The 23,437-nt window shown below is 37.1% G+C and overlaps 4 protein-coding genes across 5 annotated transcripts; 3 read left to right on the top strand and 1 right to left on the bottom strand.

Annotated features, from left to right (window-relative positions):
- Positions 1-7,232: 7,232 nt before the first annotated feature.
- On the bottom strand, positions 7,233-9,632 carry nudt7 (nudix (nucleoside diphosphate linked moiety X)-type motif 7). The gene is made up of 3 exons (XM_027136176.2): positions 9,384-9,632; positions 8,420-8,578; positions 7,233-8,311 (listed from the first exon to the last, which is right to left on the bottom strand). Exons 1-3 carry the CDS (start codon positions 9,537-9,539, stop codon positions 7,961-7,963), a joined length of 666 nt encoding a protein of 221 aa, XP_026991977.1. The 5' UTR covers positions 9,540-9,632; the 3' UTR covers positions 7,233-7,960.
- Positions 9,633-10,252: 620 nt separating this feature from the next.
- LOC113636184 (transmembrane emp24 domain-containing protein 6-like) lies at positions 10,253-13,622 on the top strand. Its single transcript, XM_027136174.2, has 4 exons — positions 10,253-10,576; positions 11,645-11,771; positions 12,193-12,332; positions 13,239-13,622. Exons 1-4 carry the CDS (start codon positions 10,364-10,366, stop codon positions 13,470-13,472), a joined length of 714 nt encoding a protein of 237 aa, XP_026991975.1. The 5' UTR covers positions 10,253-10,363; the 3' UTR covers positions 13,473-13,622.
- A 420-nt stretch (positions 13,623-14,042) lies between these two features.
- LOC113636185 (transmembrane emp24 domain-containing protein 6-like) lies at positions 14,043-15,690 on the top strand. Its single transcript, XM_027136175.2, has 4 exons — positions 14,043-14,343; positions 14,646-14,772; positions 14,958-15,112; positions 15,325-15,690. Exons 1-4 carry the CDS (start codon positions 14,137-14,139, stop codon positions 15,544-15,546), a joined length of 711 nt encoding a protein of 236 aa, XP_026991976.1. The 5' UTR covers positions 14,043-14,136; the 3' UTR covers positions 15,547-15,690.
- A 694-nt stretch (positions 15,691-16,384) lies between these two features.
- On the top strand, positions 16,385-23,269 carry LOC113635599 (mixed lineage kinase domain-like protein). Of its 2 annotated transcripts, none has more exons than XM_027135117.2 (11): positions 16,385-16,540; positions 19,626-20,078; positions 20,164-20,280; positions 20,377-20,554; positions 20,823-20,923; positions 21,266-21,401; positions 21,552-21,636; positions 22,132-22,271; positions 22,372-22,421; positions 22,563-22,706; positions 23,026-23,269. In XM_027135117.2, the coding sequence occupies exons 2-11, from the start codon at positions 19,631-19,633 to the stop codon at positions 23,073-23,075; spliced, it is 1,449 nt and encodes a 482-aa protein (XP_026990918.1). In that variant the 5' UTR covers positions 16,385-16,540; positions 19,626-19,630; the 3' UTR covers positions 23,076-23,269. The 2 variants fall into 2 exon arrangements, with proteins under 2 accessions (XP_026990918.1, XP_026990919.1); XM_027135118.2 differs by having other exon boundaries at positions 16,492-16,544.
- The last annotated feature ends 168 nt before the right edge of the window (positions 23,270-23,437 follow it).

Here is a 23,437-nt window from a genome sequence, read left to right as displayed (position 1 = left end):
ATATGGGCACTTTTTTTTTTTAACTCAGAAAGATCTGGTTATTAAAATCATTTACTTGAGAAAAAGTGAAGTTACTTATCTAAACCAATGACAGTAAAATGTGATGTACAGCTTCACGATTCCTCACAGAGGTTAAAGAAAAGTAAAAAAGTATTCAGAAAGGATAAAGCCTTATATCACATCGGTTCTGACTGGTGTCTCTTTCTGCAAGGAAAATCTGAATATATTTTAGAGCTTTATTCATAAGTTCTTAAACGTTAACATTGATGATAAGGCTGGTGATGGAAACTAGCTGAATACTAATAGCTATCTGTCACAATACAAACAGCTTTAATATAAACGTGTATGCTGTTAGCAAAAAGTGGTCATTTTTCACTTTGTTTTCTTAAATATTCTAAAAGTATTAAGTATAAATGTTTAAGAGAAAGAAAGTCTCAAGTGCAAGAATAAGCCTCAGACAACCATACTGCTGTCTTTATACTTACAGATAATATATGACAGAGGTGTGAAGCCAATTTATTTTTTATGCAGACTGTTTTCCTGATTTTATTTAAACAACTTGTTAAAGTCTATAGTAATCATTAAAAAACTTAAGAGAATACATGCTACATGCGAATTCAATAAAATTGAATCTGACATTCAATTCAAGTACCTGAGATCTGAATCATACATCTTATCAAGACAAAATATTTGAAAAAGCAAAACTACAAATGAATCGAATACTTCTTCCTAAGCTTATTAAACTTATTCATTAGACTTTTCCAGCTTTAAATGGTCTTATTCTAGTGTCAGGTCATTTTGAGTCATTCTTGAAATATCATTCATTCATTCATTCATTCATTTTCTACAGCTTACCCGAACTTCTCGGGTCATCGGGAATCAAGGCAGGATACACACTGGACAGAGTGCCAACCCATCACAGGGCACACACACACACACACTCTCATTCACTCACACACTCACACACTACGGACAGTTTTCCAGAGATGCCAATCAACCTACCATGCATGTCTTTGGACCGGGGAGGAAACCGGAGTACCCGGAGGAAACCCCCGAGGCACAGGAAGAACATGCAAACTCCACACACACAAGGCGGAGGTGGGAATCGAACCCCAAACTCTGGAGGTGTGAGGCAAACGTGCTAACCACTAAGCCACCGTGCCCCCCATTCTTGAAATAAATATTTTAAATTAGCAAAATATCCTTAATTATTACTAAGGTAGCGTGTGTGTTACACTGGTTTGAGTTTGAGCTCAGCAGCATTGTGGGATTTTAAAAATTTCGATGTTATGACTGAGATTATACCAAGTAACAGAAATGCTGCAGTTATCCCAGGTTGTTCATGGAACCACCAAGAGATGTGTGTCTCAAAAAACACAAATAACTTCACTCATACCAATATAATGCCTTCTGCTCAGTGGAGGTCTAGCTCTTTCCAGTGTCAGAGTAAGGCTGACAAATTATTTGCTGTAATCATTAAATGTAGGCCTACGCAGTGACCTTAATATTCAGGCTGCTGTGTGGCAAATCACATTTACAGTTTGTATCAAATGTCAACTAATGTCATTTAAAACAGACAATGATACAATGATTAGTCCTGAAATATAATTCAGCCCAAGAAGCAACATGGAGTCTGAGACCTAATATCTCATATTAATAATCAACAGGGTGAAAGTGTAAAGATATACCTAAGAAGATGAAGAAAGAAAAACACCAAATGGCCAAATGGTACAGGGCTGTGTTTCCACCCACACATGCCAGCTGAACTTACAATCTGTTTATTAAGCTGTTTTTATGCTCACACTTGCCTATTATATTTTATTCTTATTTTTTCATTGTTTACTTTTATCTCATCTTTCATTGTTGTGTTTCTACTGGTTATATATGCCCTATATAATTGTGTACTGTATGTGACAAATAAAAATCTTGAATCTTGAATCTTATACTGCAGCTATAAGTTCCTGTACCTATGAGCCAAGGTGAATCAGTTTAAAAGCCTCATGCCTGATGGAAAATCATATACATTTCACAAAGGCTAGAAGTAATTGTGTATTTATAACTAATGTGGGTTTACATGAAATACATGCATTTTAACATGCTATGGACTACACATGTGAACTCAAGAAAGCACATTATATGAATAATGTGTGACCATTTATGTGCAAAGGTTTCTGGGAACTAAAACCAAGTGCTCCACATGTGTAAAAATCATATGTGAAAATAAAAGTGTATGATCTGACACATTTAAATATCATTATTGACTTATTATTCATTATTAAGATGATGTGGATTTTTCTGTTAGAGTTAAATATATACTAGTGACCGATAAAAAAAATTCCATATGGCACAAAATATGTCAGTAATACAAAAAATTCAAACACAATCATTTAAACATGAAATCGGGGTCTAATTTCAATTTCTCATATTATGTTAGATGAAAAGTATTTGCAGATTTTGCAACACAAAGCCTCTTCAGAATTTGAATCTCATTATCAGACAATTATGTTACGATGGTGTTTATGAAGCTGGTCCTAACGTGCATCTGCACCTGTCGGAATGAATTAGTAAATGAACATTTTTATCTGTGTTAAATGCAAATTAGTTCACTATAGGTCAGTGATTACATCACATCTGTTGTTGGGACTTTAACTGTAAAAGGCTTCCTTTCGTCTCCAATAAGGTTTGGATTTTGAGCACAGATATTTTTTGTTTGTGTTTGTGTGGTTTTAAAGATCTCATTCCTCCCTCACCTCATTCTTGTGCATGTGAACAGCATTTTTAAACAGCATGTTCTCTCATGCTGAACATAATCTCCCCTGTGCACTTTGCTTATTTTCTCACAGTCATAGCGTCCTCAGGGAACACCGTATAGGGTTTATGGCCACAATCACAATCTTACCCAAAATCCCTGCATGGTACCACATTTCTCTTCTCCCTGTACACAAAATTGACCTTGACACAGAAGGGGGAAAACTCCAGAGGGTTCTGACAAAGGAAACAATCGCTGTCTTTGTTGCACTAAAAATAGGTAACAGAAGTTTTCCACTGGAGATGCCATGAGACTTCATGTATGAAATGGCCTCAGAGACAGTTGGCGATGAGGATGAGTGCGCTCCCTGCTGAGTCTAGATAATGTGGTAAATCCTGGCAAGCTGTGCACTGGGTTTTGGCTGGGTGAATATTTATAGGCCAAATAATGAGCAAAAGTGTTGGTACATGATTAGGTGCTCTAGGTTTGTACTATGGTTTAGGATCTGTTTAGGATCTTGTAGAAGCAGGAAAATACTTTGACAGGTTAGGACAATTCTGTTTTCAGTCTGGTTTATAATCAATACTCAGTAAAACATTACTCAAGGCAAACGATTATTTAGGTTAGTAAACAAGAACATGAATACAAAGTAGTTTATCAGTAATTGTCATCACTTCACATGATCTACAGTAGGGATGTAATGCAATGGCGCATTGGAATCTTTATCCGTAACAGTTTAGTGCTCCAGATATTTATATCTGTATTTCTATTTAAACTAAAAGTGGGTGTGGTTTAAACTAGACTTTTTTGTTTTTAATAAACCGTGCCATTGTAGAAACGGTGGAAAACACTGTATTTCCCATAATATAAACAAACTAGCTTAAACCAGCATGACCCTTACCAGGCAGTTGCCAAGGATTACTAAAGAATGAACTAAAGTTACCGAAGAATGATGTGTTTTCTTTCTCCGGATTCATACAGTATCTGTCTGTCTTTAACATTAAAATCAAAACCTCTTATCATGCCATCTTATCAGTCTCTTATCCAGTCTAAACCAAATGCCTTGTCTTGTGTGGGCCAGACTCATACATAGGAGACACAATGGCTTAGTTGTTAGCACATTTGCTTCACACTTCTGGGATTGGGGCTTCAGTTCCTACCTGTGCAGCTTTGTATGTTCTCCACATGCCTCAGGGTCTACGTCCACCAGAACAAAAACCTATTTTGTATGCCCTTGAGATCAAATATATACATTTAACATGATAATAAAAATATTTCCCATTCTTATGTGTAGTTTTTACCTGTTTAAAAAACTATAAAAATTATTATCTCTCCAATCTGAACAATGAATTCAAAATTCCATTTCTAATATACAGTATTTTGATAAGGAAATATTCTAATATCAATCAGTACATTGTAATAAACAATAGTAAATGGTGATAAATAAATGTACATCAATTCTCCAAGGTACATGCTCATATATTTTAAAGTCATTTAAGGACATTGGCGAGGGAGTTATCTGAAGCATCTTGAGATAACCTTGCCATAGTTCTTTTGTATCTTCTGCGTGTCTTATTTCAGACAGCCTCAGTGATGTTCCTATCTGAAAAATGATCTATTGCTTAATACTGTCAATTCTTTTGGCCTTTTCTACAGACACAATCAAGCTAAAGATGTCATTTCAACATTTATAAAAGAGTTTTACACAATAATATAGAACATATCGGAAAGATAATCATCATATGCCTTAGTCTAAAAAAAAACTGACCTGTAGGTGAACCCTCAAGAGGAAACTTTAGCACTACAGCCAAGGTTTAGATTACTAGCAGAAAATATAGTATATAATCAAACACAACATAAAACTGACAAAAAACAGACCCCTCTTAAACATTATTCCGTAAAAGAAAGCCCTGGACGTCTATGGTGTCAGAGTTCATTTATGACCCGCTATCTAGCAGGAGGTATAATAAAAACAAATGAAATTGATACTGGCTGTGACCTCATAAAAAACGAATATTGTTGAGTCCCTGGGATAAAGCCACTCTTCTGTTTCCAATTATGAGTAAAAACACCAATAAGGGTTGCAAAATAAGTGTACAAGTCAAAATTTGTCTGTATTAAATTTATGAAGATGTCAATTTTTACCCTCCCATGATGGTTGTGAGTGACTGCATTTATTTTATTTTTTTTTGCAAAACTATTCAAAACAAGCTGTAAAAATGTAATGAATAGACTGCATGCACATATTTGCTGAAGCAACATGACCATTTAAAGTTAAGACCACTGACACATCTTCCCGTTCTGCTGTAACATAAACCAATTGGATTAAACACAACACTACTGAAATGGTTGTTATACCGAGTCTCAACGTTGTGCACATTCATACCACTGCCTCTGATTGCATTTTAGTTGTGCTTGGGGTAGTTTTTTTCCTGCATGCAAAAATATTCTTAATGTCATCCTTTTCATAGCTACTTCTAAAGCTGTAGGTCATTAAGTTGGCATTTAGCAAAACACAGCCCACATGCAGCTGAGCAGATTTGGCATGCACATTCTGACTGAGGTTTCTTAACAACTCTGTACATCAGAAACAAAAAGAATACTTTCCATCTGGCACTAAAATGCCGATTTGTCTTGGTTTAGTCAGTCTAGCGTCTCTCCAGCAAACAAGATATTCCTCTCAGCTTTTCACTTTATGAATAGTCTGCAAATCACTGTAACCAGTGTGACTAAAGACTTACTTACTCAAGTGTATTTTCACCCCCTAGTGGTCAAAAATGCATAAACATTTACTTTCTATTAGCCTGGACCAAGGCAGTTGAGTGTGGATTGATTTACAGTACATGTTGAAAGGGACATGAAAGAGTGAAATTAATGTCACGTGATCATGGTGGAGGGTCACGGGATTACCTGGGAATAGGAATATTAGTCACCTGTTCACTTAGTGTGGTGGAGAGAGGGGGTGAGTCAGGACGATGTATTCTTTGTTGACCATACTCATATACACAACTTTTGAAAGAAGAAAAAAAAGGGACTATTAACAGCTGTTTGCCTCACTGATACTTCATATGCTTCGCAAATGCATTGAGTTCCTGCTTCAGCCTCTCGGCGGCTTTTAACAACGTAAGATAGCCGCTACACATGTCTTTTGTGTCTAAGGAAAAATGCCTTGAATTGATTCATTCGGTGTGCTCATTCAGTGAACTGATGTGCTGTAACACTCACTCACTCACTCACTCACTCACTCATTTTCTACCGCTTATCCGAACTTCTCGGGTCACGGGGAGCCTGTGCCTATCTCAGGCGTCATCGGGCATCAAGGCAGGATACACCCTGGACGGGGTGCCAACCCATCACAGGGCGCACACACACACACACTCTGGACAATTTTTCCAGAAATGCCAATCAACCTACCATGCATGTCTTTGGACCGGGGGAGGAAACCGGAGTACCCGGAGGAAACCCCTGAGGCACGGGGAGAACATGCAAACTCCACACACACAAGGGGGAGGCGGGAATCGAACCCCAGCCCTGGAGGTGTGAGGCAAACGTGCTACCCACTAAGCCACCGTGCCCCCCTGTGCTGTAACAGAAAGAGATAAATAATTGAAATCCATTAAATGAGACAACTTTGTTCTCTAACAAAGAAGAGTTGAACTGGCTGAATCCCACCTGCTCCAGTAGCTACTGCAGCAACACTTGACCAGCGACACCGGCAGTAAGAATGCTGAACACCACAGGATGCTATGAAGAGAACAGGCTAGGGCTGATTTCTTTCTAGTCAGTCTGTAGGACATAATATGATAGTGACAGTCCTGTCAGGTGATTACACAGAACACATAGCACCCTAGATTTCTCTCCAGCTAAACTGATATTCTTCAGCACGCTGCAGTGACGCGTCATCAGCAGTGATTCAGAAGGCGCATGTGAAATACAGACACGCTCGTTCTGAATGCTGAAATAAAAGTGGATTATTTACTTTATCATTTGACTCTTTTGGAGGAGAAACCAAAATGTGACGGAAAGATATGTTTAGTGTTTTTGGGTTGAATGAAAGTGATACAACTTTGTTGTTGAAGTATGTTTCTCTCTCTCTCTCTCTCTCTCTCTCTCTCTCTCTCTCTCTCTCTGTGTGTGTGTGTGTGTGTTTCTTTTCCCATATCATTTATACTATGCATTTAATAAGACCTCATGATTTATTGCACTGCACAAACAGAACAGTTACATTGTCTGGCTTTTATCTTTCCTATCTAAAAGCATGATAAGTCACCATTGATGGATTTATTTAAAACAGAAACACATTTAGCTGTAAAAAAAAATGGAAATATCAGAATACTACAGTATATATTAAAATAATGGTTTATTAATAATGAATTTATAAAACATTTACACAGGGTCTGTGAATTTCTTTTTTGTTTTGGAGAAGCTTTGTATTAATGTGAACATAAAATACACAGTCATAAAATAATAGACACAGTCCATCGTTATTTAGCATATTATTTTATTTCTAATGATCACAATGTTTTCGTATTAATAAAAGTGCAGGATTTATAATGTAGACTGACATTAGCAATAAAATGCAACTTCATATAACCGCGTACAAGTTTTTGTAATATATTAGATATAAGGTCATTCAAAGCATTCGAGTCATTTTAATAGTTCTAATACAATATATTTGTAATATTTAATATAAATGTATTTACAATTAAAGTCTATTCAGACATTGAGGTCCCGTGGCTTTTTCAATCAACAATGTAGCACGTTTCATTTTTAAATTCAAATTCAAGACGCTTAAAAGGAAGTTCATCTGCTGTATAAAAACTCAGTCAAGAAAATGGGATTTTTTAAGTTTAATTTTTTTAGAAAGTACAAACTCGAGATCATGTCCAAAATGTGTCATGACAATTGAAGTTAAACAGAACAACCGAGTTAAAGGGGCTCTCATATTTTACAGTGAAGGTGATGTTCATGCACATGAACAAAAGTGTTTTATAAAAGAGTCTATGACTGATTTGAATCCTTCCTTCTGCTCATTCACACGTGTAAATGTTTGTATGTTTGTGAATCGTCAAAGATCCTGGGATATACTCTGACCAGAATAAAGCAGGTGAATTAATGCATTTAGTAAAAATAAAACCCGGAAAAATTACTTTCCTGTCCTTATTTTAGGGATAAACTACAAGTTGCACCTCATTCTATGATTGAAATTAGTTATAACTTGCTTAACCTGTGTTGAAGATTTTGACGAAATGTTGCAACTAGATTCTCCAAATCAAAGCCCACTTCAAACTCTGGCTTCTTTTCAAAAGTAAGAACAGCCAGGACGATAAGCAAATAGGCTGTTAATCCCCAGATCTGGTGGATCTTGCCTGTGACAGGGTCAGTGTAAATGAAACTATGTACATAGCTTGCTGTGTCTGGTAGAAGGTAAGCTGAGTGATTAATCTCCTTCATAAAGAACTCCACAGGCACAGAGAACACCTCGCTCACTTCATCAGGGTTTGGTCTTGCTTGGAAGGAGTCACTGATGAAAGCCACCACTGGAGTCACCAGAAGGCCTCTCTGTGGGAAATATTGAGATGAAAGTGAGGCAAAGCTTTTTCATTAACTTATGAGACCAATGCTAACAAAATCCACATTAAGTTAATGATCTGAGCTAAATCAATGCACCTGATTTAACAGAGGACAGAGTTTGCAAACCACTTCTACTCCATCAGGAGGAAGGCTGATCTCCTCCAATGCTTCCCTCAACGCTGTGTCAGTTTCATCCCGATCGTGTGGATCGGCTTTCCCTCCGGGAAAACACACCTCTCCAGGGTTGTGTTTGAGCTGAGAAGAGGAATAGAAAAAAAGTTCTTATATATATATATATATATATATATATATATATATATATATATATATATATATATATATATAAAACAACCACAGCTCAAACACTCTCCATAAAAAAATGACCAGATTCCGAATAAAAATGTACAAGTTTATAAATGATAATAAATTTTTATATGATAAAAGGATGCGGTATGGGGTTATTACGTATGCCTAATGGGATATTGTTTAAGGTTTTGTTACACGGCAAAACACAAAGACCACCAACGTGAAAACATGGAGTACGTCAACATAACCGGAATATATAATGTACATAATATTACAGCCTTATATTATATTATATGATGTTGTTATATTAAGACCTAAAATCTGAACTTTAAACCACAAATTAGGTAATAAGAAATTATTAGGAAAAAATAAAATAATATTAATGACATATCATCATGTGGTAGCGTGATTAAGGCCTTGGACTACCAATCTGAGGGTTGTGAGTTTGAATCACCAAGCTGCCACTGTTGGGCCCCTGAGCAAGACCCTTAACCCTCAATTGCTCAGTTGTATAAAAATGAAATAATGTAAGTCGCTCTGAATATAAGTGTGTCTGCTAAATGCTGGAAATGGAAATGATCATCAGGTGAGGACTTGGCACTAGGAACCCCAAATCATTAAATCTGCCATTAAATAGTATAAAAATAATGAAATATCAGCATATATTATAGTCTCAAATTACGAGTTATTAGGTCGGAATAACATGCACAATGTCAACATTTGAGGAAGTGAGATGAGATGAAAGTCCACTCACTTCAGTAGACCGCACAGTCAGGAGCACATGCACTTCACCCTGTCTCAGGAACAGAGGAATCAGTACTGACGCCTTCGGAAAGCGAGATAAATGCGAAAACTCGTCTCCAATGTCGTGTTTCCTTAAAGACGATATAACCTCAGCTTTAACGCCCATATTAGCTACACAACATAGATATCTATGCCTATACAACCGGTTGCTGTCTTCATGTCACGTGGTCACTCTTCCGCACTTAACAACATGGTCGAATGGTATTGGACGCTGACCGACAAGTCACGGGTCGTCAGCCACAAGTAGGCGTGGCTAAGCCTGTTTCTCTTGCAGATCTGCTTATCATGCGTTATTCATTCTCCTGCAATGGTACTGACTGTAGATCAGCAAGTAAAGGGACCAGAAAGTAACGTGTGTAGAATGCATTATGGGAAATGTAGTGTTGTTTGACTCTTTTGTATTATTAGATTTAGTTTGCATGGAGTGCTGGCATACATGTTGTACTAAATTAGCTGCTACTACAGAAACAATAATGTACCAGAATGAGCTCATTCATATAAACCTGAGATGTAAATTACAATCAGTGTAGCTGTCAGATCTGATTTTATGGAAAATTAATCAACACCTTCAGACCAGTCAGTTTTGAGAAGGTTAATTAACTCATTCATTGTCCGCTGAGTGATTGAAAAACCAAGCAGCCTTTTGCTGAGTGATTAGTTTTTGTACAGTTATAAGCACAGCGGTACGTCATACTGGATTCATTGTGGTGTCATAGAAGGATGTTTCACAGCAGGGAAAAAAAGTGTGTATTCAAACTCTTTAAAGCACCTGTGACTGGACGTAAAGTTTCCCACTCAGGAGCTGAAAATTCTGTAAGCCCCACGTCAGTGTTAATCATCTGCTACTCTTTCATAGATAGGCTTTGGCACCTCAAAAAAATTGACTTCTCCCTTGATTAAACCAGTGGATGGACGCTGCATATCTTTATAATGTCAGGGAAGGATATTAGAGTTATCCTTTTGTTACTGATCTTAGGATGGAACTGTGTACAAACGATAAAAGACCAGCAGCCTGAATTGAGTGACCAGGAGCTGTTCTGGGGAGCAGACCAGTACGACTTTGCCATCGTGCTGCCTGCTGGAGATATTGAGTGCTTCTGGCATTTTGCACACCAAGGCGAACACTTTTATCTCAACTTTATGGTAATATATAGCTGAAATTTGTCTTGTTCAGTTTTTTCTTCATTCATTGTGGCTTTGTAGTTGGAGGATGGAGGAGAGCAGATTAATAGAGTAATATGTTTTTTGAATTGTAGTTAGCACACAGCTAATAATCTATGCAGTATTTGGAACAAACATTAGTTTTTGAAATAAAAAGTGATAAATGTTGTGAAAAGTTAAAGTCATTTAAGACAAACTAAAGGAGGAACCGTTTTAGTCACCATATGGTGATTCAGTGTGCCAGACAAGAATACTGTATGTGCTTTGTAAAGCCAAACATTTTAGTTAGAGGAATATTTTGTCACTGTTTATCTAATGCTTTTCTAACTTCTACTTAAAACATATCTGTAACATGTGTGATTGCCATGATTTGCATTTACAAATATGATTTACAACATGTTTCCGTAAAGTGTCTTATCTGTTATCTGTAACCTTATAATTAAAGCTTGAAGGCAGTTGCCGGGATGCCAATTAATGTTTAAGCAGAATGTGTTTTACATTGTATTACAACTGGATTTCACAAATGATATTATTTAAAGCTGTGCAATTCATTCTTTCAAAGAAGGTATTACATTTTAAGAAAGAATAATATGGGAATATATTGTTATGTTAGCTATGTTATACATACTTCTAAGTATGACCATATAACTATTGGAAAAGCACAATAACTGACAATACTGTTTGCTGTGTTGGGTAAAACTACATAAAAACAACTCCAGTAAGAGGTTATCTAATATCTCATCTCATCCTAAGACCTTTGGGTATTTTGAACATTTATTGATGGGACTACCCTTTGACATCTAACTTTATACATTACATACTTTATATACATTATATACATTATATACTTTTAATATATTTATATAAAATATTAAATATATACATTTATAGATTGTGCATTATATGCTACACATTATATCTATGTACCAATATACATTATGTGTTGCCAGCTTATACTGTACTGTATGTGTGCATGACTTTATGTCCATTATGGAGGTTATTATGAGTACATGTCAGTAAATAAGCTATGCACATGATGTGTGTGTCCAGGTGCAGTGGGCGACAGGGATGGGTGTTGACAGACACCTGTCAGCCACTGTAAATGCTCCAAGTGGCCTTATTGTGGGTTCATTAGACGATGCCACAGGGGAGATTGCCTTCCGTGCTAAAGAGACTGGTGAGCAAGGGATCGTTGTTTTGATCTGTAAAATATTCATAAAACCCAGACTGAAAATTCTCTCTTCCTCAAAAGAGCATTTTCTGCCTACATTTATTTTGCAATTCTTTGTGATTACTTATTATATATACTTTTACTGTTGCTTTGCCTTGTGTTGTTTATTCCACAATTGTACGAAAAGTTAAAGAAATTATTATTATTATTATTATTATTATTATTATTATTATTATTATTATTATTATTATTATTATTAACTTACATTTAACTGCATTAGGAACAGAAAAATTCCAGTATGAATTATTTTAATAATTAAAAAACAAAAAAGAACAGCCAGAAATGTGTAGTTTTGTAATTGTATCTATTATATTTAATGCACACTTTTCTGAAGTGTATATTAACAGCACATAATATTTTGCCCCAGGATTTTATCAGATGTGTTTTAGCAATTTCCACAACCGGTTTGGCAGCATGCAGATCTTCATGAACTTTGGTGTGTACTACGAGGATTCCAAGAAGGATGACGATGAGAAACAGTTGAATAACACACTCGATACCATTGATGTAAGATGAATCCACAATTGCATTATTTAATATCTAAAATGAATCCATTGTGTCTGGTTCTTAGACTTTAAGCATAATTATAGCTTTAATTATAGTTTTATAATCTATGCTATTTTATGAAAACATTCTGAATCAGGGCCGGTGTCCGGCTCTACGCAGGGGCAAGAGGGGGCAGCGCCCCCTCAAATAAATGTCTTGCCCCCTAGAATCAAAATTTTGAAATGTTGAGAAGGCACAGGTTAATATACTCACAAAATGAATATATTACAAGTAAAATGATAAAATGATCTGCGGTAGCGGAAAAATCCGCCGAAAAAGGGACACTACACCCAATACGGTATTAGATTTCCCTCATGTCTCTGTCCCTCCGCTGTGTGTATTCATTCACAGGCTGCAGCGCACGCACACGCGCGCACACACACACACACACACACCACACACACACACACACACACACACACACACACACACACACACACACACACACACACACACACACACACACACACACACACACACACACACACACTCCTCCCCTGAGCCCTCGGTAAACATCCAATCACCGTCTGTATGCAAATAAGTCAAGACGTAGCCTAACGTAGTGCCGTGTCGGATTTCAGCACCGTCACGGAGGGGAAAGACTTTGAAAAAGCTGCAGCGTTTTTTCAGTTACAACAAGCACAACGATGAGTCCACGTCCGCTGAATTTGACAGACTGAAGACAAATTACCGTTGTCTGACAGACCCCTACGTAAAGCCCCGCCCAACACACTGTAGTTCTAAGCACAGGGAAAAAACAGTGCTCGAACATGATGTGTACACATGATGCCCCCTTCACATTTCTGACTCCCTCCCAATATGTGCCTGTCTAGAACCGACCCTGTTCTGAATCGGTTGTCTGTGCAGGTCAGCTCCAACCGGCTGCAGTCTTCTGTGTTCCACATATGGCGTTACTATAGCATTGAACGTATGAGAAGAGCAACTGATTACTACCTGCTCCAATCCAACTCGAACTACGTCAGCACCTGGTCGGCTGCTCTCAGCCTCGTCATCCTTTTGGCCGGATATTTCCAGCTCTTCTTCCTAAAAAGGCTTTTTAACACCAAACAGACTACAGAGACGGAAAAACCCCGGTGTTGATCTATTCTTTACAGATGATGGTGGTCACATGGTTTATAACATAAAGGACATGTTTAGACTTGTGAAATTCAGGGGTTTTCCTCACTAGCACTCTCTCTGTGCTGTACTTTCATAGTCAATGAAATGTCAATAAAAAAAGAATGGAAGAAAGTTCACAGGTGCACTAATTTCTTGCGGTTTAAAATTTGAGAAACTGAATTGATACCAACCAGATGTTAAGACTTTGTTTTTGATACCAACCAGATGTTAATGCATTATATGATTTTATATTAGAGGTCTGTTATTTTATTTAATAAATCAGCCTGAAAGTTTTCCCTCAATCAGTTGAAATTAAAATAAAAAGAATTAGATATTATAATTGTTTTTTTTTAAATACATGCCATATGATCAAAACTTTGTGGACACCTTACCATCACATCTATATGTACTTTTTGAAAATCCTATTCCAGATTTATTCCCCCATTAATTTAAATCTTCTTCTCTGAAGGCTTTCCACTAGATTTTAGAGCATTAGTGAGGTTCTATACATTTGTGTGTTTCCAACAACATGATTCTGGTCAAATGAAACCTCCCACATTGTATATTTTCAGGTGCTGTGTTGCCCTATGTGTCCTTGAACGGAAGCCAGATCTGTGTATGTGTGTGTGTGGTAAGAGTCTGAGACATGTATTGCATGCTTTGTGCTGTAGTCCTCCTCATCTTTCCAGTTTTGGGACAGAGGGGTGAAAGTGTTTTAGATCCTTCAAACGGAGGTCGTGAGTTTTTTCAGGCAGCAGATCACCATGACTTTGCTCTTCTGCTGTCTGGCACAGAGTCACAGTGCTACTGGCACTTTGCTCGTCAGAACGGACGCTTTTACCTGACTTACATGGTGAGTTTGAACTCGGTTTAAGTTTTTACTTCTTTGTTATTTGTTTTATAGATTTGTTTTTTGACTTAAAAGGAAATCTGGAAGGCTTTGCAAGAATTGAGGAACTGTAGTAAGTGAATTGTACAGTGACCTTGCTTTGGTTCTCCTATTGCTTATCAGTTATTGTACAGTTATTGACTTAGCTGATGTGTTTCTTCTATTCTACAAAATAGTCAGCAATGTTTGGACATATTTAAACTAAGTTAAAGGAAATATAAAGCTCTTTAATGTAGTTATGTGTTTATGTGGTGTATAACGTCCAGGTTCAGTGGGTGTCTGGGATGACTGCAGGCAGACACCCGGCGGTCTCTGTTTTCTCTCCTAATGGTATCCTCCTTTCCTACACTGATAACACTATGGGCCAGATCAACTTTCAAGCAAAGGAGACAGGTATAGCAAACCTCTCAGTTAACATGATTGTAGTTTGTTTTGTCACAACAGTTGAACAGCGCATTTAAATGTTTGATAATATGAGCCAGCATGGTATTAAAAAAAATAGACGGACTGTTGCATTAAATCTCTGCTTGTACACGTCTAAAAATTATTTACGTTCCCCTACTGACACTTTTTTTCAGGTTTTTACCAGATGTGTTTTGCCAACTATCATAACCATTTCGGTGACATGCGAGTCTTCCTGAACTTTGGGGTGTTCTATGAAGAGGAGGCTGAGACACAAAAGGAGAATGAAATGGACGAAGAGTTTCTAAACAGCACTCTTTCCAACATTAAGGTACATAATTTAATAATTACATGTTTCTGAGTCAATTACTTATCACTTACCAGCTACTTTATTTGGAACACCAATCCCCAGTTCATGCAGTTATATAGATAAAGGTAATAAACCACTTGATTAAGAACATACACTCAACATCAGATGTTTAATTCATTCTTCATACATATTTCCAGTATAGTACTTTATAGTGTCTCTCTTTCTTTGCCAAGGATATTTCAAATAAGATACGGCTCCGAATCCAGCACATGTGGCGCTTCTATAATGTAGCACGGATGCGTAGAGGGGCTGATTACTACTTACTTCAGTCCAAATCCTACTACGTGAATGTCTGGTCTGTCCTCCAGAGCTTAATCATAATCATGGCTGGATATCTGCAGCTCTTCTTTCTCAAGAGGTTCTTCAGGACAGAAGAAAACCGACATCGCTGCTGAGACTAAATTAGATAAAACCCTGAAAGTGACTTGATTCCTTTTTGTGTGCTATTTGAGTTCGGATTTGACAATAAAATAGGAAGGAAGAAAAAAAGAGAAAATATATGGTCGGGTAACTTCAATAAACTCACTTGATATTTTGAAGTTTGGACTCTCATTTTTTTCTTTTGTCATACCTTACTACATGTAACACAAAGCTAGTTAAAATCTCATGTGTATCACATTAGTGGATATAGAAATATAAAATAAAATCCCCCCTGATGCTTGCCTACAAAGTCAAAAATTTACCAGCTCCCTCTTACCTCAAAGCCCTTATCACTCCTCACACTGCTCGACTGGTCTCACCATCTGTCAGGGTATACAACAAGACTCTTTTCTGTTCTGGCACCGAGATGGGGGAATGAACTTCCCCTAGGGGTCCAGACAGCTGAGTCACTGGCTATTTTCAAATGATGGTTGAAGACATACCACTTCCTAAAATACTTGAACGAGGACTTTCCCTTCCCTGTTTGTTGTATGAGAGTATTAAAAATAATAATAATTTTGAACAGTGTTTTAGGGTCATGGTATCTTAAGTCTATAACCTAATAAACTTATTTGGTCAAAAGGTTTTAATCCAAGATTAACAAACTATGACTTTTTAAAGCGTGTTTTAAATACATTTTGAAAAGACGAGAAAACTAGAAAATCCTGAACGGGGGTTACAGACTGTGTTCGAGTATATTATGTTATCCCTGCCTGTCTGTGATTATTTCCTTCAGGTCCTTTGACCTCCTCCCATCTGGTAAAAACTTGGGGTCTGAACATATAGATATGTGTGACGTACTGACTCAAGCTTAGTCGTCGTGTGATCTTTGAGCATTCTATTCTCCACTGAGAGGAGGAGGAGTAATAAAGCTCTCAAAACCAGGCGTGGTTTTGGTTACTCTGAAAGCGGGAGTTCCCGTAGTTGCATTTCATTGAGGCCAGAAGTTAAGGGTTGAAACTGTGCACAGTAAGTACGTTTATCTTTATCTAATTTATGTGTGTGTCATTTCAGCACATTTTACGTTTATTTTCTGCTCTCTGATGCCTATTTACACTATATGTTCAGTACATTCAAAGTCCTAATGTAAGGATCGTTTAAATGGCTTAATGTTCCAACTTGTTTAACTTAAAAGCTTAGCTTAATAGATGTTACTTTATAACTGCTATGGATTTGCGACATTATATCTGCAAAGGAAAAAAACAAGAGAACACAACCGCTGTGACAGCTCAGTGCTTTATCTGTGAATGTCTTTTAAGCTTTAAAGTTAAAGAGGATTTCTGTTATGAAACCATGTGCTTTCCTTTGGCAACTTCAATACTGAAAGTGCTTCTGAAATTTGAAACTAGTGACAATGATTCTTAGATTAGTATCAGTTTAGTGTGATTGTACCTGTGTTACAATAGTACTAGAACTGGGTTTAGATAAACAACAACAATTGCATGCTGTGGAAGTGTGACTCTGCACCTCTTAAGAAGTTTCACTTCCATTCTTCTGCCTTTGTCACATAAATCAAACTTTTCAGAATATTCAGAATATTATCTTTGAAATCTGTTTCTTTTTTTGCAGAACCTAATATTTTTCTTTAGACTCACACAAATAAATGCATTGAGAAAGACCGCATACCTTTCTGTGTTCAGACTTGTGCTTATCTGGAGCAGTTTTCTTTAGAAATTTTAAATGAATTCTGCTGTGTTAAGACTTGTAAATTTCAAACATTGCATCATTTTTCCATCGAATAAACGAAACCCCTAGAGCAATATACAATTCTGAAATTCCTAGTGCTGACTATGAAATAAAAAAAATTATTGACATGTTTGGGAATTTCTGACACATATTTTTATTCTCACCTTAGTTTTATCCTCAATGACACGTTAAAAAAAATCTTTTTTTATTTGTAGCATGACATCACTTTTAATTTTAATTGAAATTTTAATTGCTTCATTTGAAAAAAAAAGGAAAATATCAAATTTTCAAATTAATCATCAACATATTCTCTCATTTCGTATGTTTTGTTCTATACGAAACGATTAAGTAAAAAAAAAGAACAGTGGAAATTCACACTTAAAGGTAAGTATCTCTTGCTGTATAACAGTAGTATAGCAAGTTTTTTTTCCACTGAGGAGCACAAGAACAATAAATAAACTATTCTTTTCAAACTTCCAGGTAAGAAACATATAAGCTACAGATGCAAACAGCAACTGACATCTTAAAATTACAGACAGAGCAAATGCACACCTTAAAAAACAGTCATTGAGTGCAAAACAAAAACATATATGAGTGATCAGTGAACATGCTGATGCATAGTGAAGCTCTGTGCCATTCTGTGCAACCAGGACAGAAACATTTGCGTACAGAGAAAGACAAGTAAAAACATCTGCATACTACATATCCATACATACCTACATCTGTGTACTACATTTTGTCATATCTTATAGAAACTTTTATTTTTTCACATATACATTACAGCACAGTGAAATTCTTTCTTCACATATCCCAACTTTGGAATTTAGAATTTTAATTGGTAGCCGTGATACAGCACCTCTGGAGCAGAGAGGGTTAAGGGCCTTTCTCAAGGGTCCAACAATAGCAGCTTGGCTGTGCTGAGGCTTGAACCCCGATCAACAAACCAAAGCCTTAACCACTAGAGCCACCACCGCCCTAAAAAAACCTGCCTGTTTGCTTGGTGCCTTTTCACTTTGAAATATTCACTAATATTAAACTTTATGTGTTTTATTTTTAATACTGTTCCAATTAACCTGTACATCACTGCTCCATATGACGAAGTTATCTTGCATGTATGCAGGACTATTGTTATGAATTGGTCATTGTTGTGTTTCAAAACTTGTACTTAAAAAAAAAGACACAGTCAAAACAATCAAAGCAACATAATATTCATAAGTCCAGAGCAGACACAAACAAACAGGTTGGTAAATAGATGAAACAAGGCACCCATGTCAGCTCAGGTCAAGACAACCGTATCGTACACCTGAGGATGACGAGACAGAATCGATAAGGTCTGAAAGAAGCATAAAGCAATCTATTTGTTAACCTGAAACAAACACAGTCACTAGGCAAAGGTCACATCATTACAGTAAAGTTCAAACTTTGGGCACTGGAATAATATGAACATAGATATGAATCATTCAGAGATTAAATAAAAGAGATTCCCGACCATCTAGTACAACAAATGAAGCTTCCTAAATGAGTAGAATAACCAGCATGTGAAGATCACGAGAGCACTATGTAACGATAAGTTTTTTAAATGTTTATGTATATCAGAGCTTTTTTCAGCTGACAATTTTTAGACACGTGGGTGTCATAGTGATAACAGACATGTATGTGCTGCTATTGTTGTTAGAACAGTCGCACATGCTCCATGCTCTATTGTTTCCACATCTATTTTACAACACAGATGTAATGGTTTCAAGAACAAGAATATAAGACCAGAGCTCTGTGTTCATAGACTTATTTGCCTGGATAGCCTTGGGCATATAGTGTACATGAGATCTAAAAAAAATATTTCTAAGGGCTATGGAAGGTTTGCTATATTAACAATTCTCGAGAAATGCGTACCATCTCACTCACGATACTGTCAAAAATTTCTTTATCCTGGTCATGGTTATGCAGTATCAAACAGTGAGTTCTGAGTGTGATGTTAGTATATAGCCTGGCTGAGACTGCTGCACACAAATTCACACACTCATTTACATCAAGGAGTAATTTTGCATAGTCAGCCCCTCAGCTGTAATGTTTTAGGTGGGAAGGAAAGAATACGTCGTCGGCAGAGAATATGTCGGCAAAACAGTAACTGAAGCTTAGGATAAAACCAAAGGTTAATTTGTCTGAAAATCATCTTGTTGACTTCTTTACTTGCTTGAAGCAAATATATTTGATCCAAAATTCTTTAGAAGTCAGGATCATGCCAAGCACAGACATGAGCAATTGAGAGCCTTACTCTGAGGTGGCTCTTTGGCGGTCCTTGAATATGAACACATAGTGTAATATAAACCTTAACACCTGAGTAACCACTGCTTCTGTTCCTTTTCTGTAGCCATCATGGATATCATAGACCCAATCCTGAGCATAGCAGAAAAGTTGTATGACCTTTGTAGTGAGGTGAAAGCCAACAAGAAGCGCTGTAAGCGTCTGGCTGATCGGGTGTCCTCACTGGTAGAACTGGTTAAAGTCGTGAGGAACAAGGGTTTTGGCAAAAATCCAGATATTGTACAGCGAGGCTTGCGAGAACTTAAGTTTACTTTGGAGTCGGCTGAAGAAGTTGTGAAGAAATACACCTCATCCAGCTGCCTGAAACGCATTGTGAGGGTATCTGATCTTGGTGAGGAGTTTGGGAGCTTAAACGAGCGCCTGAACGATGCGGCACAGCTGCTGTTGCTGGCCCTGCAGGTGGAGCAGAGAGACAAGATGGATAGAGTGTTCAAAGAGGACAAGAGGAGAAAAGAGGATGAAGAAGACAGAAGACACGACTATGCAGAGCTTCTGAATTGTAGGTATTTTGTGCCTAAAGTAAACCTATGGGCTTTGTTCTTAAACATATGCTTTGTTCTGAAAAACTCTATGTTTTCTTACAGTGCTTCAGTCTTTGGCTGATGAGAAGGAGAAAACTAAAGTGAGTGTGGATGCTGTGCATGTGAAAGTCGAACAGACTCAGAAAGACGTTCAGGACATTAAAGGCATACTGGAATCATGTAAGTCATTAAATCATTTGAATCTACCTAAAAGCAAAGTGTAACATGAAGTCAGTGTTAAAACTGTAAACAATTTATCTTATATGTGCCTGACAGTGAGAAGACCCAGCCTTCAATTGCAGGACATTAGAGAGATCAGACCTGAGGAGCTGACCTATGACATTCCCATTAAGCCAATCATGAAGACTGACAGTTCTGAACTGTTCAAAGGAGAGTATAACAAGTTCACTGTGGCTATCAAGAAATATGCATATCCAGTGAGCACCAGCCCAAAGTAAGTTGTATTCACATGGGTAGGACTCTCTGAATTAAAAAACTGTCTAAAGAGATTCCATATAAACCTTTTCTGATAGGGAAACTGTCTGTTGTAGGTGTCTAAGAGCATATGACTCAATGATTTGTCAATTTTTTCATCCAGTCTTTACTTTGATTTACTTTACCAAATGTCTCTTAACAAAGTTAGGAATTTTATATTTTCATTACAAAACAAGGTTTCACTTCCAAAATCTGTCTCTCTGACTGTATTTCTTTATTGTTCCCAGTCAACTGAGGAGCATTTTTAACAAGGAAGTCGAGACTATGAAACGTTTCGAGTCACCCCACATATTGAGGATGTTTGGGATCTGTGTTCAGAATGAGAAAGGTCAGTTACCAACTGAATTTTATTCATCTTCAGTAAGCATTTTTTACCTTATCAGAGTTGCTGTGGATCCAGAGTCTAGACTGGGAACACTGGGAATTTAGGCTGGAATAGGCACATACTAGGTTAGTTTATGATAAATTGTCACCAGATGTGAGTGACTGTGTGCATGATGTGTTCAATCCAAGGTGAATTCTTCGGTGTTCCCAGTACACAGTTTGGATCCACCAGGTCTCTGACCAGGATTAAGTTCCTACTAAAGATGGTGTGAAAATACTGGTTTGCCCTTTTGACAACCAACCATTGACCTATTTCCCTCAATTTAAAAAAAAATGTATCCTGTAGGGCCAAATCCAACCTACCTTATAGTAATGGAGTTCTGTGAGAAGGGCAATCTGAGGCATGTGCTTGACGGTCCCAGCAAACTACCATGGGAGAGAAAAATTCACATGTGTCTAGATGCAGCGCAAGGACTATACAGGTATAAACCAGAAGCATTTACACAGTATTTCTGTCTTTATAAGTTTGTGTCTTTCATTAGGGCATGTTTTGAGTCAAACAAGCCAGTTATTCCTGTTGCGGAATGATAAGTGCTGTGGACAACTGTTCATGTCTGCTTCTCCCACTGCAGGCTGCATCAGTCAGAGGAGAAATTTAAGGTGCATGGCTGCCTCACTAGCAGCAAGTTTCTAGTGGGAGCTGGCTACAGAATAAAGGTATTGTCAGTATGTTCTGTTATATTGGTAACCGTTAGAAGCAAAGCAGGGATTGTTAAATTAATTAAACGTTGTTAATTCAACATAATAAAGAAGCATTTTGAAAAAAAATCTTTAGATAATCATGATATTTTGTTTAAGTTGCAAAACACACATCCATGGCACAGCTGGAACAAAGGAACATCTAACAATTTTGACCTTATGACGACATTTGTTCATTCTCCATGCTCTCTCAAAAGAGTCAAAAGTGTTCCTTTTGTTTACTGAGATTAGTATTAGAATGAGGTGTGGCATAGTGTTAATCCAATATTATATAAAGTTAATTCTGTGAATGGATGAATAATCCATAATGAAAAAGTGTGTGTGTGTGTGTGTGTGTGTGTGTGTGTGTGTTCGTGTGTGTGTGTGTGTGTGTGTGTGTGTGTGTGTGTGTGTGTGTGTGTGTGTGTGTGTGTGTGTGTGTGTGTGTATGTGTGTGTGTGTGTGTATTTCAAGCTTGGTGGATTTGAGTTGGCAATGACAGAAACATCCCTAAAGCATAGTAAGAAGAAGAAGAACAGCTCGATGGCATACATTTCTCCACAAGAACTAGAAGACATACACCATCTGTATGACAAACCCTGTGAGATCTACAGGTAAAGAATCACTTCGTTGAAAACATAAACAAACTGAGTCTTATTTTACTTAGCAGTACAAATTAGTAGTCTAATCTGTTTGTGTATGTGGTCTTCACAGTTTCGGCATTGTCCTGTGGGAGATAGCAACACGGGAAATCCCCTTTAAAGGCATGTAACAATGGCAATATCACCCATCATCAGGATAATAAACACATTCTCAGGATCTCCATTTCTATCTATCTAAAGGAGTATTATGTTCCTTTAGAGTTTTCTTGACCCTGTCATATTCATCTTACTTTTTATACCTAGATTGCACCTCTTATCCTATCATCTACAAGAAGGTGTTTGTGGAGAAGACGATGGAGCCGCTGCCAACTGATTGTCCCAGTCAGCTCCGGGAGCTGATTAACGCCTGCCGTTCGTTTGATGCGTTCCAGAGGCCTTCTGCTGGAGGTACAGGCACTTTTACTATTAGACTATGTAAATAGACTAGAATAGAATAGACTAGAATATAAATGAAATTTTATTAATAGGTAAGTCAACTACAGTGATGTTAATGCTGATATTATGGCACACAATCATAAAAGCAGGATGTTCTTATATCATGTATAGATAGATTCAAATAGATTCTGTTCAATTTCAATGTAAAATCATGATTTATTGAAATTAAACTGTTTATAAGTATTAAATTGTGCATTCCTTTTCAAAATTCATTAAAAGCATGTTTAGGCTTATTCATTCTAAGCCTTATTTGTGTTTTTCACATTTCCAGTGTTGGTGGACAAGCTGCAGAAACTAGCACAGCAGAATGAAGAGGACTAAAGCCAAAGCACAGCCACATCTTGGCTCAACAGATGAAGTCGCATGTGTACAGTTTTGATACAGAGCATAAGATGCTCTAAATTAGATATATTTTTTCCTGGACTCGTTAGCATTAAATGTTCCTGATAGCACATTTAATTTATACTGAAAAATGTGAAAAAACCTACACTAAATAAATGTAAAGACTGATGGCATTTTTTTTCATTTGTTTGAGTAACACATATTGTATAAATCTGCACAATGAATTGAAATATAATTAACCTTTTTTTTGGTTCAGTCAGTCAAGTGATAATTAAGGAAAGGAGCGCACTCAGACATGTTGTTGTGGGACAATAATCAGTGGGGTGGTTACAAACCTGATC

Source organism: Tachysurus fulvidraco, chromosome 17 (assembly GCF_022655615.1).
Source record: "Tachysurus fulvidraco isolate hzauxx_2018 chromosome 17, HZAU_PFXX_2.0, whole genome shotgun sequence".
In the NCBI taxonomy this organism is placed as follows: domain Eukaryota; kingdom Metazoa; phylum Chordata; class Actinopteri; order Siluriformes; family Bagridae; genus Tachysurus; species Tachysurus fulvidraco.
This window is presented reverse-complemented; position numbering and strand designations above follow the sequence as displayed.